This window comes from Arvicanthis niloticus, chromosome 6, assembly GCF_011762505.2.
Source record: "Arvicanthis niloticus isolate mArvNil1 chromosome 6, mArvNil1.pat.X, whole genome shotgun sequence".
NCBI lineage: Eukaryota > Metazoa > Chordata > Mammalia > Rodentia > Muridae > Arvicanthis > Arvicanthis niloticus.
Genome location: NC_047663.1, coordinates 59,743,488 through 59,759,186, shown reverse-complemented (window position 1 = coordinate 59,759,186; position 15,699 = coordinate 59,743,488). Strand labels below are relative to the sequence as shown.

Below are 15,699 nucleotides of genomic sequence, written 5' to 3'. Positions count from 1 at the left end.
TAACAATTTATGAAGTAATTTTGTTATTAACTTCAGGTATTTTTCTCTGGATGAGATTTGTTAAGTGTGTGTGTAGAGTGGTGTCCTACTGCTTAAAATAACCTTCTCAGAGGACAACATGATAAATATTTTGAACAACTAGTTACACTTCAAGAAAGACAGGACCCCTAACCAGACAATGGTAATGCATGCCATTAGTCCCAACAATAGGGAGACAGAGGCAGCTGAATCTTTGTGGCTTCAAGACCATCTTAGTGTATATAACGAGTTCCAGAGCAACATAGTAAGTGAGCCTTAGAAGCATTAGGGTTCAAGCCCAGAATGACGTATCACACACTTGTAATCTCAGCACAGGGAGGAAAAACAGCAGGCAGGGCTTGCTACCTAGGGAACTGGCCTTGCCTTTCTCATGAGGACTTGGTCAGAGACCTTGGAGTAGAGAGAGAGACAGAGACAGAGAGACAGACAGAGATATACAGAGAGATGGGGAGGGAAGGCACTTGATAGGCACACGTTATATTTCTGTACAAAACTGTTAATAAACTTCTCACAGTTAAAGGTATAAAAACTAAGGATTAACCAGTTTTATTTATAAATTTCTAAAAGAAATACACCAAACAATGCTTACATCTGAGAACTGTCATTTCTTTTCTAATTTGTCACTCTGACAATGTTGATGGCTTTAACATAATTACAGGGAATTATGTTTCCATTAAGTGTCATGCAAACTACAACAATGTGACAAGTTGTCAGTTTAAGACCAGGCCAGATCATATATACTTATTCTATGTTTGAATGTCACTGCAAGGGATAAGGACAGGATAGAATGTAAGCAGATGAATGAAGGAAGGAAAATGTGCAAGTTATAAAAACATATGCAGGCCAGTGAGAGGGCTCAGTGGGTAAAGGTGCTCATCGCTGAGCCTGACCCCTGAGCTCAATCCCTGAAAGCCACATGGTGACAGAAGTGAACCAACTCCTGAGTTGTTCTTTGACCACCATAGGTCCACTACAACACCTCATCCCTTATATACAAAATAAATAAAAATATTAAAAATATTTTAAACAGAAACAGCACATGTATAAACTTATAAACTTTACACAGCTCTCCAAAAAAGAAGGTCAGTAAAAGCGGCACTCCTGTTTATATAAAGTATTTTATTAGTCTCTAAACATACTATTCCCCTTCATGAACAAACAGAATCAGAGAAGCAAACCTAAACTATTAGGCCAAGACTGTTTACCTGGCAGCCAAAGGCTATACCTAAGTTTATTTTATACCTTAGTTCTAGGAGTACAAAATGGGTTAATAAAACATTTTTATGAAGCCACCTTGAATTCATAGACTGAAAACTTTGATTTTGTTTCTATTTCTTCTAATAATAGCTCATTCCACAATCAAAACCTGTTCTAAAAAATGTTTTTCCTTTCTGAGAAAAAACATCTAGGTACAAGCAAATCTGTTCTTGGTTGTCAGGGTTTTCTAATCCTCTAAGAATGCTAAACGAGGAGTCAATATCATTTAACAGGTTTTGTACTGGGCACCAATCTGCACCACTCAGTGCCCTCTATCCACTGGATACAAGCTACACAACGAGCTCTAAGGAGAATGGACATTCAGTCAGGGATGGTGATCTGACTTGAGAAATTTTTTGCTTTCTTTCTATACTGCTTTACATTTCACATATGAAGAGGTGAATTATATCTAGTCATGCTAATATTCGTATTTTTTGTGCATGGGAGTTTATATTGCTGATTTTGGGGGGGGGTGTAGGGGAGAACAGTAACATTCTATAATCAAAATCTGTAACACTGTTCATGTTATTTGAGCTAGACATTCCAAATCTAAAAGTCAAAGACATTTTTAGAAAGGATATATTACTCTAATTTCTATAGAAGGAAAAACATAAACTTCTGATAACATGGGTTTAGTTAAATATCCTTGATGTGATCTGATAGAGGAGCATGTGTGTCAGTCCACTCTGAATCATCCCACTAAGGCTCAGGACAGCAAGGTCAAGATCGTATCCATCCTTTTAATTCTAGACACAGTATAACAACTAGCACATGGCAACCACTCAAAAGACTTGCAAAATGAATGAACCTGAATAATTTAAAGAACAGACAGAAAAGTTTTTAACTAGAAACAAAACAGAATCATCTAATCATCCATTTACTGTAATGGAATTCAACTGTCCAGATAAAGTAAGACAGGAGACAGAAAGGCAGACTCTATGCACTGGTCTTCCCTGGAGTCAGCATTTTAACAGCAGGCTGCTCTGTCCCTGTGCTCACATGCAACACACTAGCCATGCAGGCTCCAGGACGTAAACCAGGACTGTTCGGAAAGCACCATATAGCCTCTAAATGCAAGCCAACCACTTCATCAGAAAGCTCTACTTGTCTCCAAAGTAGATCTCCTGAGAAGATTTCCAAGAATGATTCTGACTACAAAGTTTGCCTCAGATGACTTTAGACTCTGCCTCAAAAAGCAAACAAAAAACTGACCTTAGAATCCAGATTCCCTATCTGAATAAAACACAGTTCAAGTATATACCATGCTAATCATCACACAAACACAAACTTGGATAAACACACACACACTCACACACACACACACACACACACACGGTAAATGTGTACAACATCCTTGTTTTCATTAATTTTATTAACTTCTATGATTTACAAATGCTGCTTTTATAAAGAAAAAAAAGTTTTTACCTAATTTTTAAGTAGATCACAACAGTCTTTACACTTATTAAAGAAAGGTTAGATTTTATATAAACTACAAGTAACCCTAAAGCAATACCACCCTACAGTGTATCTGCAATTGTTAATACATTTATTCATGCAACATACTATTTATCTTATCCTATGGCTATATGCAATTAAAAAAAAATTCTTGGAGCAAGCAAGATGGCTCGTAGGGTAGAGGCCAAGATTGAAGACCTAACTTCAATTTCCTGGACCCTTTAACTCTAACACATACACTACAGCATGCATATTCTCTCTCTCTCTCTCTCTCTCCCTCTCTCTCTCTCTCTCTCTCATACACATACACACACACACACACACACACACACACACTCCAGCATGCATTAACACATACAATATATACATACAAACACATGAAATAAATAAATGCAATTTTAAAAACTTATTCATTTTTGTGTGTGTTTTGCCTGCAATTTTGTGCCATGTGCATGACTGGTGTCCAGGGAGGATAGAAGAGGGCACTAGATCCCTTGGGACTGGAGTTACAGACAGTTAGGAGCCTCCCTGTGGGTGCTGGGAATCAAACCTGGGTCCTTTGGAAGAGTCATCAGTGCTCCTAAGCACTGAGCCATCTCTCTCCAGTCCAAATAAATGCAATTTTAAAAATTAAAAATAAAAACATTTTAATACAACTCAAATTGTATGTCTTTTCAATGTGAATTAAAGAGGCTTTATATTTCCATTAAAATTCACTTAAAGTCACATGAAAGAAACTTTAAAAAAATTTTAAGTTTAAAAGAAAATCCAAAATAAAGTACCTGAACATCATAGAGTGCTACGATATTTTCATGCTGAAGTTCCTGGTAAGGAAATAAAGAATTTAAAACATTATTATATAATCTGATAATAGATTCTACTATGCAAATAAAACTCACTTCTATACACGAATATACTACCTGTAGCATATGATACCTTTACTAATGGCTTAGAAAAGTCAGTCTATTAGAGAACAAAAATAAATGTGTCTGATCAGACTTTACTTGAGACCTAAATATGTTTTTTACCACTGGTTCTTTTTAAAAAATGTTTTGCCTTGTCTATCTGTGTGTGTGTGTGTGTGTGTGTGTAGGGGGAGGGTGTTCTTACATGTTTGTCTATCTGTGCACCATGTGGGTGCAGAGTCCAGAAGAGGGCGTCAGTGCTCCTGGAACTAAAGCTATGCCCATAAAGCTGTAAGCTGCCATGTGGATGCTGGCAATTGAACTAGGGGCCTCCGAAAAAGCAGCTATTTCTAATGAGTATTCTTGTTTGCCAAACAAATGCCATAATTAATATGGCTACAGACTATCTACTTCAACATTTGTCTTTAGAAACCATTTTCTGCCTGAAACATAACTCACAGCTCAAAGAACTATTGTGATCTTAACTGGTGCCCTGTTCTTCCCATCCCAAGAACTGTAATTCTTACTAAAAATCTTTCAGAATACTTTCAAGGAAAGCACTTGTTAGTTGATGTTATCATGATCAAATCAGTATGGGAAACACTGGGTTAAGTATACAAAACCAGTAGAAAATTTCCCTTTCTTTAGTGAGCCAGATGTTTGTAACTGTACAAATAATCAATAAACCAAGTTTACCACGTTTCTTTGACCACAGGCTCTTTTGTTTTCCTCTTGAAAGCATCGTGATGATGCTACAGGCTGTGAACTCATCTAAACATGAATTTTCTTCTGGAGCTAGCGATTTGGCTTAGTAGTTAAGGGTACTTGTTTTTCTTACAGAGGACTTGTGTTCTACTGACAGGACCAACATGGCAGGTCACAACTGTCTGTTACTCCAGTCCAAGGGGACCCAACACATATCTTCTGGTCTCCCTGGGCATGTAGGTACAAACACTTATACACATAAAGCAATAAAATAAATAAATAAATAAATCCAAAATAAATAACTATTAAAAAGTGACTTCCAGCTGGGTGGGGGTGGCACATTCCTTTAATTTCAGCGTTCTGGATGCAGAGAGGCAGGGAAGCAGGCAGATCTCTGTGAGTTCGAGGCCAGCCTAGTCTGCAGAGTTCCAGGAGAGCCAGGATAGTTACACACACACACAAAAAAACCTGTCTCAAAAAACCAAAATAAATAAATAAAACTTTCTTCTATTTATAAGGGGGGGGGAAGGGACATCAAGTTCTCCTGTTCCTTCCCAAGAACTTAAGGGTATAGGTATATGATAAAGACATCAACAGAAAAGAACAATGTACCAACTACATCTGTCTGGCATTCAAACAACAGCACAATAACTACAAGAAATCATTAGAAATTAAAAATCAGTCTTCCTAGAACCCCTCTGTTTGGCTAAGAGTCACAAACATGTATTCTTAGAAACAGCCTCAAAGGGAACTACAGACGGCTCGATGGCTGTAAGCACTGGGCGCTCGTGCAGAGACCTCAGCTCGGCTCCTAGCACCACACCCAGCTCCAGGGCGCCAAGAACCGCCACTGGACACTGTGCTCATGTGCGTATCTCCACACATACATAAAAGTAAACCTTTCCAGCTCAGTGGTGGTAGCATACACCTTTGATCCCAGCACTCAGGAGACAAAGGTAGGCAGATCTCTTGAGTTTGAGGCCAGCCTGTTCTACAGAGTTCATTCCAGGACAGCCAAGGCTATGCAGAGAAACCCGGTCTTGAAAAACCAAAATAAATAAATAAATCTATCTTTCCTAGCACTCCAGAGGCAGAGGCTAGCAAATCTCTGAGTTTGGGGCCAGCCTGGACTACACAGTGAGTTTCAAGACAACCAAGGTCACATAGCAAGACTCAAAGTAAACAAAAAAATCTTTGAAAATAGCTTCAGAATACTCAATAATTCAAAAGAAAAACAAAAACAGAGCATGCAAAAATGAACAGCAACTAAAAATTACCAAATTTTAATCCAACTACCAAACTTCAAAGAATGTTATAACATGCTCTTTTAACTCAGGGTAACTTTTCACTCAGAATGTGATAGCATTCTAAAATAGCATACCTTTAAGATTTTTATTTCCTTTCCAAGCAGAATTTGTGACTTTGACAAGTTCTTTTTATTAATACTTTTAATAGCCACCTCCCAATCAGTTTTCTAAAAAGGAAAAACAGTGTTATGCCTGAAGATTATAACACAGAAACAACAAGAAAAGCTTATTAAGTGTAAATACTTTTTTTTTTTTTTTTTTAGCAAATCAATGTCTATATGATACTGGAGAAATATGACAAAGGCCTCAAATCTCAAACTAAAAAATGATTTCATAAACAACACAATACAAAGCAACATCCTACAGCACAGTCATTAAACGTAGTAAATTCAAAAACCATATAGGATCAGTTGAAAAAAAGTTTACAATGGCATAGGAGTTATGGAGAAATAAACTTAGGAAGTAAGAGTTCAATGAAAAGTTATCCTGGCTGGATTACACTGCTTTAATTTTTTTCTTGAATTTTAAGTTATTTCATAATGAATAAGAAATAGATGACAGTGCCTTTTAAATAGGCCCTCTCAAAACAAACAGAACAACCAAAGCTGCTATTATTATTATTTCCAGTCCCAATGTGCCTTTTCAAATTCTTTAGATTCTATAACCTGGTGTGACCTATTTGCCAAACAGTGGCTTGAAAAACATTTTTGAGGCTTGAACTTGCATCTACGTTGTATTATCAGATTAGGGACCAACTATCTTTGCCACTTAGAGTTCGTCTAACTCAAAAAGGGGAGGGATACTACAGGGCACCCCCAGACACAGAGGAACACAATACCTCCTAATCTGAGAAAGCTTCAGACTAATGGGAAACGCGCCCGTTTTCCGCTGGGTGTGCAATTATCCACGGTAAAGGTGACAAGCTCTTGAAAGCCCGGGGCAGGGGAGAAGGTACAAAGGTCCACCAACCAGCAACCCGGACAAGTATTTTACACTGTGCAAGCACTGGGGTCCTAGTCACCTCGGGACTAGTGGCAGCAAGTCCCCGGGCGCACTTTGGTTATCCAGCACACTGTCAGGGAAGAACATCAGTGGCTCTGTGCCCGTCGGTAGGTGGAGCTCAGTCTAGGGGCTCTGGCCTCCAAAACAAACCCTGCGACAGTGACAGCAAGCACAAAGGCAGGCCGGCCCGGGGTGCCCAACCCAGCGGCCACGACCGGGGCGACGGCTCCCCGGCTTCGCACCAGACAGCGGACGGGCGGCGCTCACCTGGCGGTGCCGCCCCCGGAAGACCACAGCGAAGGCCCCGTGTCCCACGAGGTCCCGCTTGCTGTACTCGAAGTCGCCCACCACCTCCATGGCCGCGCCCCCGGGACATAGAGCGCTCAGGTGGGCAGGCGTGGCGGAGAGCCGGGATCAGCACCACGGGCCCGAGGGGCCCAAGCGCGCCCGCGGGCGGCGGGACGGGGGCAGCCACGGCCCCGGGCCTGGACGGACACTCATGTCGAGAGGCCGGAGCGGAAACGGGACGGGCCGCCGCGCGGAGTCGGGGTCAGCGAGGCCTGGGCCGGGCCGCTCCTCATGGCCCGGGCCGCCGTCGGCCGCGGGGCTTTGGCCAAGCGGCCTGGGCGCTGCCCGGCCGAGGGCACCGCCACCGTCACTGGGCGTACCCGGAGCTAACCGCGCACCCGACAACGGTGCAGGGCCGGGGCCGCGCCATCCCAGCAGGTGCGGCTGCCTCGGCTTGTTGCGCCCGCCGCGCTGCTGTGTAGCGGCCGCCGCCCTGGAACCCGAACAGCCGCGGTGGCGGCTCCTGCCTGCTTCGCGGGAGTGCCCAACGCACGAGCCCGCGCTGGCCGCTCCGCGCCGACTACCGGCCCAGTGCGACGTCAGCGCGTCTTGTAGGACGATGCGCCCCAGTCCTGTTCCCTCCGCCGAGAAAAAGAGTGCGCGCCCCGGGATGCGGCGCCAAGCACCGGGCGAGTTCGCAGTCACTGGAGCGATTTGGCGAGCAGGGGAGGCCAAGGCTGCTTAGGAACCGGCAGCGGGCTCGGCGCCGGCGCCGGCGGCTAGCTGGAGCCCGCCACGCCCTGACCTGAAGCCGCCCTTAAAGGGGCGGATCTTGACGGCTCCGGGAATCGCTGAGGCGATGCAGACACTGAAGACAAAAACTCCAAGGGCTGCCTTTCTTTTTTTTCTTTTTTCCCACAAGACGCGGGAGCGGGAGCGCGGGATTCGAACGCGCGAACCAAGAGACGGTGCGCCCTCTGCGGGTGGGCAAGGGCTGCCTTTCAAATCCAAACCGCAAGCTGCTAGACAGCCTTCTGAAGGGATAGGGTCTGACTGGGACACGCGCCTTTTGGGGGAGGTCTCTAGACTTCTGAGGGAGGTTCAGAACCTCCTTTCTAAGGAGAACCTTCTTCACTCCAGTGAACTACCAGTTTGTCTCAGGCTTTTCCCCCTCTTTTATGATTGTTCAGATGAAAAATGATAGTCAACTTTTATTCAAGGAAATATTACAAAACCACGGTAAACAGTATACATGACCCCATAGCTAAGTGTGTGTTTGGTTTTAGGGATGTTGTTGTCTAATTACCTCATCACAATTTCATCGCCTGCCCCTGAAACCTCTCTCTCTCTCTCTCTCTCTCTCTCTCTCTCTCTCTCTCTCTCTCTCTCTCTCTCTCCCTCCCTCCCTCCCTCCCTCCCTCCTTCCTTCCCTCCCTCTCTTTCTCTCTCTCCCTCCTTCCCTCCCTCCCTCTCTCTCTCCCTCCCTCCGTTCCTCTCCCCTCAAAGATTTTTACTTTTATGTGTATGTGTGTTTTCTGCGTATATGTGCACCACAGGTGCACCTGGTGCCTGCAGAGGCCAGATGAGGATGCCGATCTCCTCAGACTGGAATTACATATGGCTGTGAGCCACAACGTAGGTACTAGGAATCAAACCCAAGTCCTCTGGAAGAATAGCCAGTCCTCTTAACCACTGAGCCATCTCTCCAGCCAGCCCTCTGAAACTCATCTTGACAATGAGGTAGAGAGGCCCTAAAAACTTCCAGCTTTGAGACAGGTCAGGAATCTGAAAGCAATGTCTCTAGTCCATTTTCTGTTCCTAAAAAAAGACAATACTATAGACTCAGTAAGTCCATTTTCCATTGCTAGAACAAAATGCCCCAGGCTTGGCACCTTATAAAGAAATGAGATTTATCTAGGTCACAATTTTGGAGGCTGACACCCCAAACAGCAAAGCGCCAACTCTGACAAGGAGCTCATGAAGAAAGGCTTTACAAAGGACTATGGGACACAGAGAGATCACAAGGTGAAAGAAACCAGAGACTGAAAAGGGACCAGTGTTACTCCTTTATAACAACTTACTCTTGAAAGAACCGGTGTCATGGTCTCTCAGTTCAACTCACATCTTGCCACAGCAAGGACCAAGCGTCCAGCATAAGAAGCTCTGAGGGACACGTTCAACTCATCCAAACCATAGCAGTAAATTAGAAATGTTTTTGGTTTTAGTTCTGATTCTTGTCCACAGTGGAGGGTCTGGTGACAACTTTCTTGCTGACAGAGTCCTGAAGTGGCACAAGGTATATAGCAAGGCATCCTAAGATGAGATCCAGGAAGTACTGAGGGGACCTAGACAAGCTGGAACTTTTTTCTCTCCTAGGTGTCGAAGATCAGACACAGGACCTCACACATGCTAAGCAAGTGCTCTGCCACTGAGTTTAGCTCCAACACCTAACCACCTACCCTTTAAAAGATATGTATTCTCTGAAAAAAAAAAAAAAAAGACAAAAGATATGTATTGTGTCTGCTTTTGCTCCCTTATGTGGAGGTCAGAGGATAACTTGCAGGATTCAGGTTTTTCGCTCCACCATGTGAGAGCTGGGGGTAGAACTCAGGTAGGCAGTCTTGGTGACACGGCAAGCACCTTTATCCTATCCAGCGAGCCATCTCACAGGCTCTCCATAGCTACTTTGATAGCAGACCCACCAAGAAGGCAACATATTAACCTAGTAACCTCAGGAATGGATTTGTCTGTTCCTAAGGACAGACCTGTAGTGGGTTGGCCTAATGCTACTTGAATTCTAATGCTAATTTGAGTCCCCCCAAAAAACTGTTTGCACATAAGACACTGAGGGACTCTGACCCCAGTTCTGATTGGTAAATAAAGATGCCAGCAGCTAATAATTGGGGAGAAGAGCCATAGGTGGGGGTTTAGGTTTCCTGGGCTTGGGACCAGGAGGAAGAGGAGAGGGATGAGGAGAAAGGAGCCACCATGGAAGAGGAGGTACAGGAGGAGAAGAGCTGCCATGGGCTAGGGGCCAGAGGGCTGCCTGGCTGGAGTTGAGAGCAGCCCAGATGGAACAGGGTAAATGGTGAGTGATGGCTTGGGATTACCGATGGGAAGGTAGATTCTAACCACATGGAGGGTGGGCAGCTGCCCAGCTATTGTGCTGCCTAAGACATACTTTAAAAAATTAAGGCTGTGTGTATCTTCCATCCAGGAACACATGGTCTAAGATGGGAAGAACCCTGCAACAGGATTTATTAAATATTTATTACTACCCAGACTCACAGTCACTTCTTAAGGATTCCCAGCTCTTATTAGGGAGATTACATTTACCGTGAGTTTCAGAAGGAACAAACTCTATCCAGGCTATGGTACCTTTTTTCCTCATACTCTCAAAATGGCAGGGGGGGGGGGCTTTGCATAGATGATGATTATGCACATACCCCCTTCTAGAAGTAGGACTTCATGTATGCCCAACTCCCCTCACCACATATGTGCAGCCACCCTGTTGTATCCAGAAGGTACTGGTTCCCTGTAGTTATGCTCACATGTACATACCCCTTACCCCCTTGAGATATGTACACCTTGTCAGAAGATGCAAGGAAAGTTCTAACTTTACCAGTTTAAATGACTATTCATGCAGAAGTGTCTATAATAGAACACTATGCCTTTTTAATGTTATTTGTGTATTTTGGCTTGGGATATGAGTTTCAAGGAATATTGTACCAGTTTAATTAAAAGAAACACTATTTGTAGGGAGAAAAGAGAGAAAGTAAGATTTACAATTAAAAGATTATGCATGTTATTGTTTAGTTCAAAAAGAAGAAAGCAGCTGGGGGGGGGGGGTATGTGTGCATGCCTTTAATCCCAGCACTCAGGTGATCTCTGAGTTCAAGATCAGCCTGGTCCACAGAGTGAGTTCCAGGACAGCCAGGGCTACAAAGAGAATCCCTGTCTGAAAAACAAAACAAAAGATAAGTAACTCTTGGGGTATAAGAACAGGTGTAATCACACTTGCCTAGCATGCATAACATACCCTAGGATCATTTCTTAGCACACACACAAATACCTAGACATGTGCTTTCTCTTATAGAACAAAGATGTAGTGAAATGATCCCAGGGCACCCACTGTTCTGTTTTCTGAAAGTAGTCACTAACCTGGAGGGCTTATACTTCGGGAAGGATAGACACAGGAATGAACGGAGGTAAAACACATTACTGGTTTGACCACTTGATAGCCTCCCTAGCAGAAAGTTTTAAAGCCAAAAATCAGGAGCTAACTGTGTGTGTTGGTAGACACCCTTAGTCCCAGCACTAGAAGACAGAAACAGGCAGAACTCAGAGTTCCAGGCCATCTTGGTCTACAGAGTGAGTTTCAGGACAGCCAGGGCCACACAGAGAAACCCAATTTTAAAAAACCAAACCAAACCAAACCAAACCAAACCAAACCAAACCAAACCAAACCAAACCAAACCAAACCAAACCAAACCAAACCAAATCAGTTGTTGTCCAGCACTGAGCTCATCTCCTAATGGATGGGTGCAACTGCTACCCGATGTTGAGGTCTGAAGAAGCTGATAACTACAGCCCAGTTGTGGGGCAGCTCCTTCCTCTAAGGGGAGCCTGGACAGAACAACTCTGAGGTTATCATGCCAACTGGAAAGCTTCCAGAGCAGGCTGTAATTTTCCAACATTACCATGCCATGTCTTATTATTTCACAGTAAATGTTTATTTTGTTGGTTTTGGTTTTCTTTTCTTTCCTTCTCTTTTTTCTTTTTTTCTTTCTTCTTTGAGATAGGATAACTCTGATGTAGTCCCGGCTATTCTGGAACTTGCTATGTAGAGCAGGGTGGTCTCAGACTCACAGAGATCCACCTGTCTCTGCCTGGGAAACACACTGCCCAGGTACTCAGACATACATGTCACACACACACACACGAGTGAGGTGGAGTGTGTTGTGGTAATCACAGTACTCAGGTGACTGAGGCAGGAAGGTTGTAAGATCCAGGCTACCCAGGGCTACATAGCAAGATCATCTCAATAACCCAAAGATATGTTATTTTAATCATAATTAATATAATTTAACATACCTGGCTGTCCTGAAACCCACCTTATAGACAGACTAAGCAGGCCTCAGACTCACAGAGCTCCTGCTGCCTCTGCCTCCTGAGTGTTGGGACTAAAGGTATGTGCCTCAGTGCCTGGCATAATCATAAAATTCAAGTGGCTAAAAAAAAAGGTAATGTGTAAAATTTGTTATACTCTGATTTAACAAACAGCATTAAAAAGCCAATTATTTACACTTACCAAACCTAAGACTGAAGCTTAGTGCTTACACTCTTGTTTAGGAAGTGTGAAGCCCTAGGTTTTATTCCCAGCATCACACATGCACATGTACATGCATATATGCATATATATACACACATATATACATATACTTACATATACCACATACACATATACACATTTACATACACAGATCACATATATACATATACATACATATACCACACATACCACATATACACATACCACACACACATATATGCGACCACACATATACACACATACCACATGCACATACATATATACCATACGTACCACATATACACACACATGCACATATACCACATACATGCATACACATATGCACACTATACATACCAAACATACATACATAGCATATATACACCACCACATGCACCACACATACCATATACATGAATATAACACACATGCACACACACACAAAACACACATTTATACATTTATACATTGGTGTGTGCACACACACAGATTAGTAAGCTGATAGAACAATTCAACCTTCACTTTTAATACCAGGGGTTCAGTGAAGTCAAATATATTTTCACAGCAGTATAGATAAACTGCCTTTTGTGTGTGTGTGTGTGTGTGTGTGTGTGTGTGTGTGTGTGTGTATCTATATCTGAGATGAGAGTGTAAAAAGTAATTGGTGAACCTCCTGGCCACTTGGCAGGAACCCAGACCAAATCAAGCCAGGAGAAAACACCAGCTCCAGTTTTCCCTAAGTTTCCTTTGTGCAGCAACAACAATCACTAAGTTTCGAGAAATCTCGGCCCTCAAATACGTGGTTTTGCTTATGTGCATTGGTGTTTTGCCTTCATTCATACCTGTGTGAGGGTGTCAGATCTCTTGGAACTGAAGTTACAATTGTTAGCTGCCATGTGGGCAATAGGAATTGAACCTGGGTCCTTGGGAAGAGCAGCCAGTGCTCTTAACCACTGAGCCATCTCTCCAGCCCCAAGTTTTTTGTTTTATTTTTTTAACATGTTGACAAAAGGGGAAATCCATATATAGCACTTCCTCATGCCAAAGCATTGCTCTGTGTTTTGGCTGTGACTTGCCTACTACTTTCACAGAATACATTTCTTTAAAACTTATTTCACAAGCATTGGTGTTTTGCCTGCATGTATATGTATTCTGTATGAAGGTGTCAGATCCCTTAGAACTGGAGTTAAAGACAGCTGTAAGCTGCCACTTACTGGGTGCTGCGAATTCAACCTGGGTCCTCTGAAAGAGCCTCCCTTTCAGTTCCCAGAATGTCATTTCTAATGGCAAGAACACATGTCTTTTGCTTTTATTACTATGTAGGTCCTCCCAATTTGGAGACCAGGTCTCCCTATACAATCCAGGTTGGCTTTGCATTTCCTTTCCTCTCTGAGCCTGTGTCACCTGCAGAGATAATGCTGAAGCTACTGGTGGCAGAGAGGGGAGTCTGCTGACACTGGGCGATAGAAACTAGTAGTCCTAATACCGTTGTAAAAGAAAGGATGATGCTAATCTGGTGGGGCAAACCTGTCACCCCAGAACTTGGGAGTCTTTAGCCAAATAAGTTTGAGGCCAGTATGGACTAAGAGTAAGACATTTTCTCAAAAACCAAATCGAAAGTAAATTCAAGAACTAATGCCCACACACACAGGGTGAGGCTTGTACTGTCTTTGCTTTATTTTAAAGGGAAGCTGTTGAGTAACTGTATTTTCTTTTTTGTTGTTTTGTGCTCCCCCCAATCTCCCATGTGTGTTGAGGCAGGTCTCACTATATAGCTTTGGCTCTGGAACTCCCTAGGTAGACCAGGTTGGCCTTAAACTTAGAGATCCCCTTGCCTCTCTGACTCCTGAGTGCTGGGATAAAAGGTATATGTCACCAAGCCAGGCCATAATCTTATGTTCTTATAGTGCAGACCTAGTGGCTAATCAGTATTTATTTATAATTGTGTAACTAGCAACATGAAGAAACATTTTCCAATTTCTCCCCACTGTAAGAACAACTGCTGATCCAGTGACTTTGCCCGACTCAAGAGGAAGATTTACTTCCTCTTGAGTCGGGCAAAGTCACCACAGTCACCATCTTCACCACAGGTTGCAAAGCAGTCTCTCCTGTCTTGTATGTCTTGTCAGAAACACAGTACACTGCAGACATCCTACCTCTTCAAGAGGAAGCACAGGTGTGGCCAGTCTCCCATGAAGGAAACAGGAAAACTTACTGGCAACAAGCACAGAAACCAAGTGGGTCATCTCAGTGCTGAAGTGGGAAGGGGCTAGAGTGTAGTTCTGTGACAGAACAGCTGCCCAGCTGTGTAAGGTCCTGGGTCCCATCCCCAGCACCAAAGAGAAACAGAGGAGCCAACTTGAACTCTGTGTGAGGCATCTTGCAAACACAGACTTGGTGGGCCACCAAGAGAAAGTGGTTCCAGTCTTCTCTGGCAAGCGCAGGTCATAGCAGGACACAGAGGCTGTGACACACAGACATGATCCAGAGGGCCAATTTATTGATTCATGAGTGAATATTCAACTGTTCAAAAGATAAACCAGATGTGTTTGAAAAACCCAGTTATCTCTAGTTACCTATTTATAGGAAAAAAATCAACTCTGCTAACAAGGTGGGGGGTGGGGAGTTACTGGTGACTAGGTGTGCAAGTATGTTCACGGGGAACAGTCAATGTAGCATATTCATATATTCTCTCTCTCTCTCTCTCTCTCTCTCTCTCTCTCTCTCTCTCTCTCTCTCTCTCTCTCTGTGTGTGTGTGTGTGTGTGTGTGTGTGGTGGTGGTGGTATATTTAGAACTTGAGAAGGCTGCCTAGGCAGGGACAGCACAGGAATTCTCTCTAGTCTTCCCAGAGCTGGGCAGTCCTAGAGCATTGCAGAGGCTAGTCAGCACTCTAACCACTGATCTACCCTCCAGTTTCAATTTTATGTATTTCCTGCTCAGATATGCTTTGAATCTAAGATTGCTTTTTAAAAGACACCCCACCTCCCCGAGTAGCTGAGATTATGTTGTTGCTTACACATGTCCCCTGCCCCACAAAGCATTCTTATTTCACCCAGGGGAGATGTAAAAGCTGAGAAACCCTACAGGATCTGGCCCATTTTCTCTGTAGTGTCTCCCATCACAGTTGCCTCTGGTCCACTTGGCTACAACTCTGAGCTACAAGTAGGCTCCTGCCTGGAGGCCTTTGCATGAATCATTCCTGTGACCTGAGATGTCCTCTGTTTGGAGTGACCAGAATTTGCTTCTTCCAAGGTTCATGCCATCTTGTTAGCATGGCTAGCCCTGGTAACCCATCCTAAAATCAAGTCCTTCCTTTTGTACTTCTCATCTCCTACCCAGACTTAGTTTTGTCCTTAGTACTTAAACTAGCTTACATACATTTATTTCATTCTATCACTTCTTGATGACTGGATTAAGATCACGTGTAC

General features: G+C 43.4%; 1 protein-coding gene across 5 annotated transcripts in view; it reads right to left on the bottom strand.

The window, feature by feature from the left end:
- The window catches only part of Ulk2 (unc-51 like autophagy activating kinase 2), a 77,640-nt gene extending 69,669 nt beyond the window's left edge, over positions 1 to 7,971 (bottom strand). For 2 of the 5 annotated variants that reach the window (XM_034505468.2, XM_076936683.1), the window contains exons 1-3: positions 6,938 to 7,971; positions 5,743 to 5,835; positions 3,534 to 3,575 (exon numbers count right to left, since the gene is read on the bottom strand). In XM_034505468.2, coding sequence (XP_034361359.1) covers positions 3,534 to 3,575; positions 5,743 to 5,835; positions 6,938 to 7,027 — 225 coding nt within the window. In that variant the 5' untranslated portion in view covers positions 7,028 to 7,971. The other 3 variants (XM_076936680.1, XM_076936678.1, XM_076936679.1) reach the window with 3 other exon arrangements.
- Between the last annotated feature and the right edge of the window lie 7,728 nt (positions 7,972 to 15,699).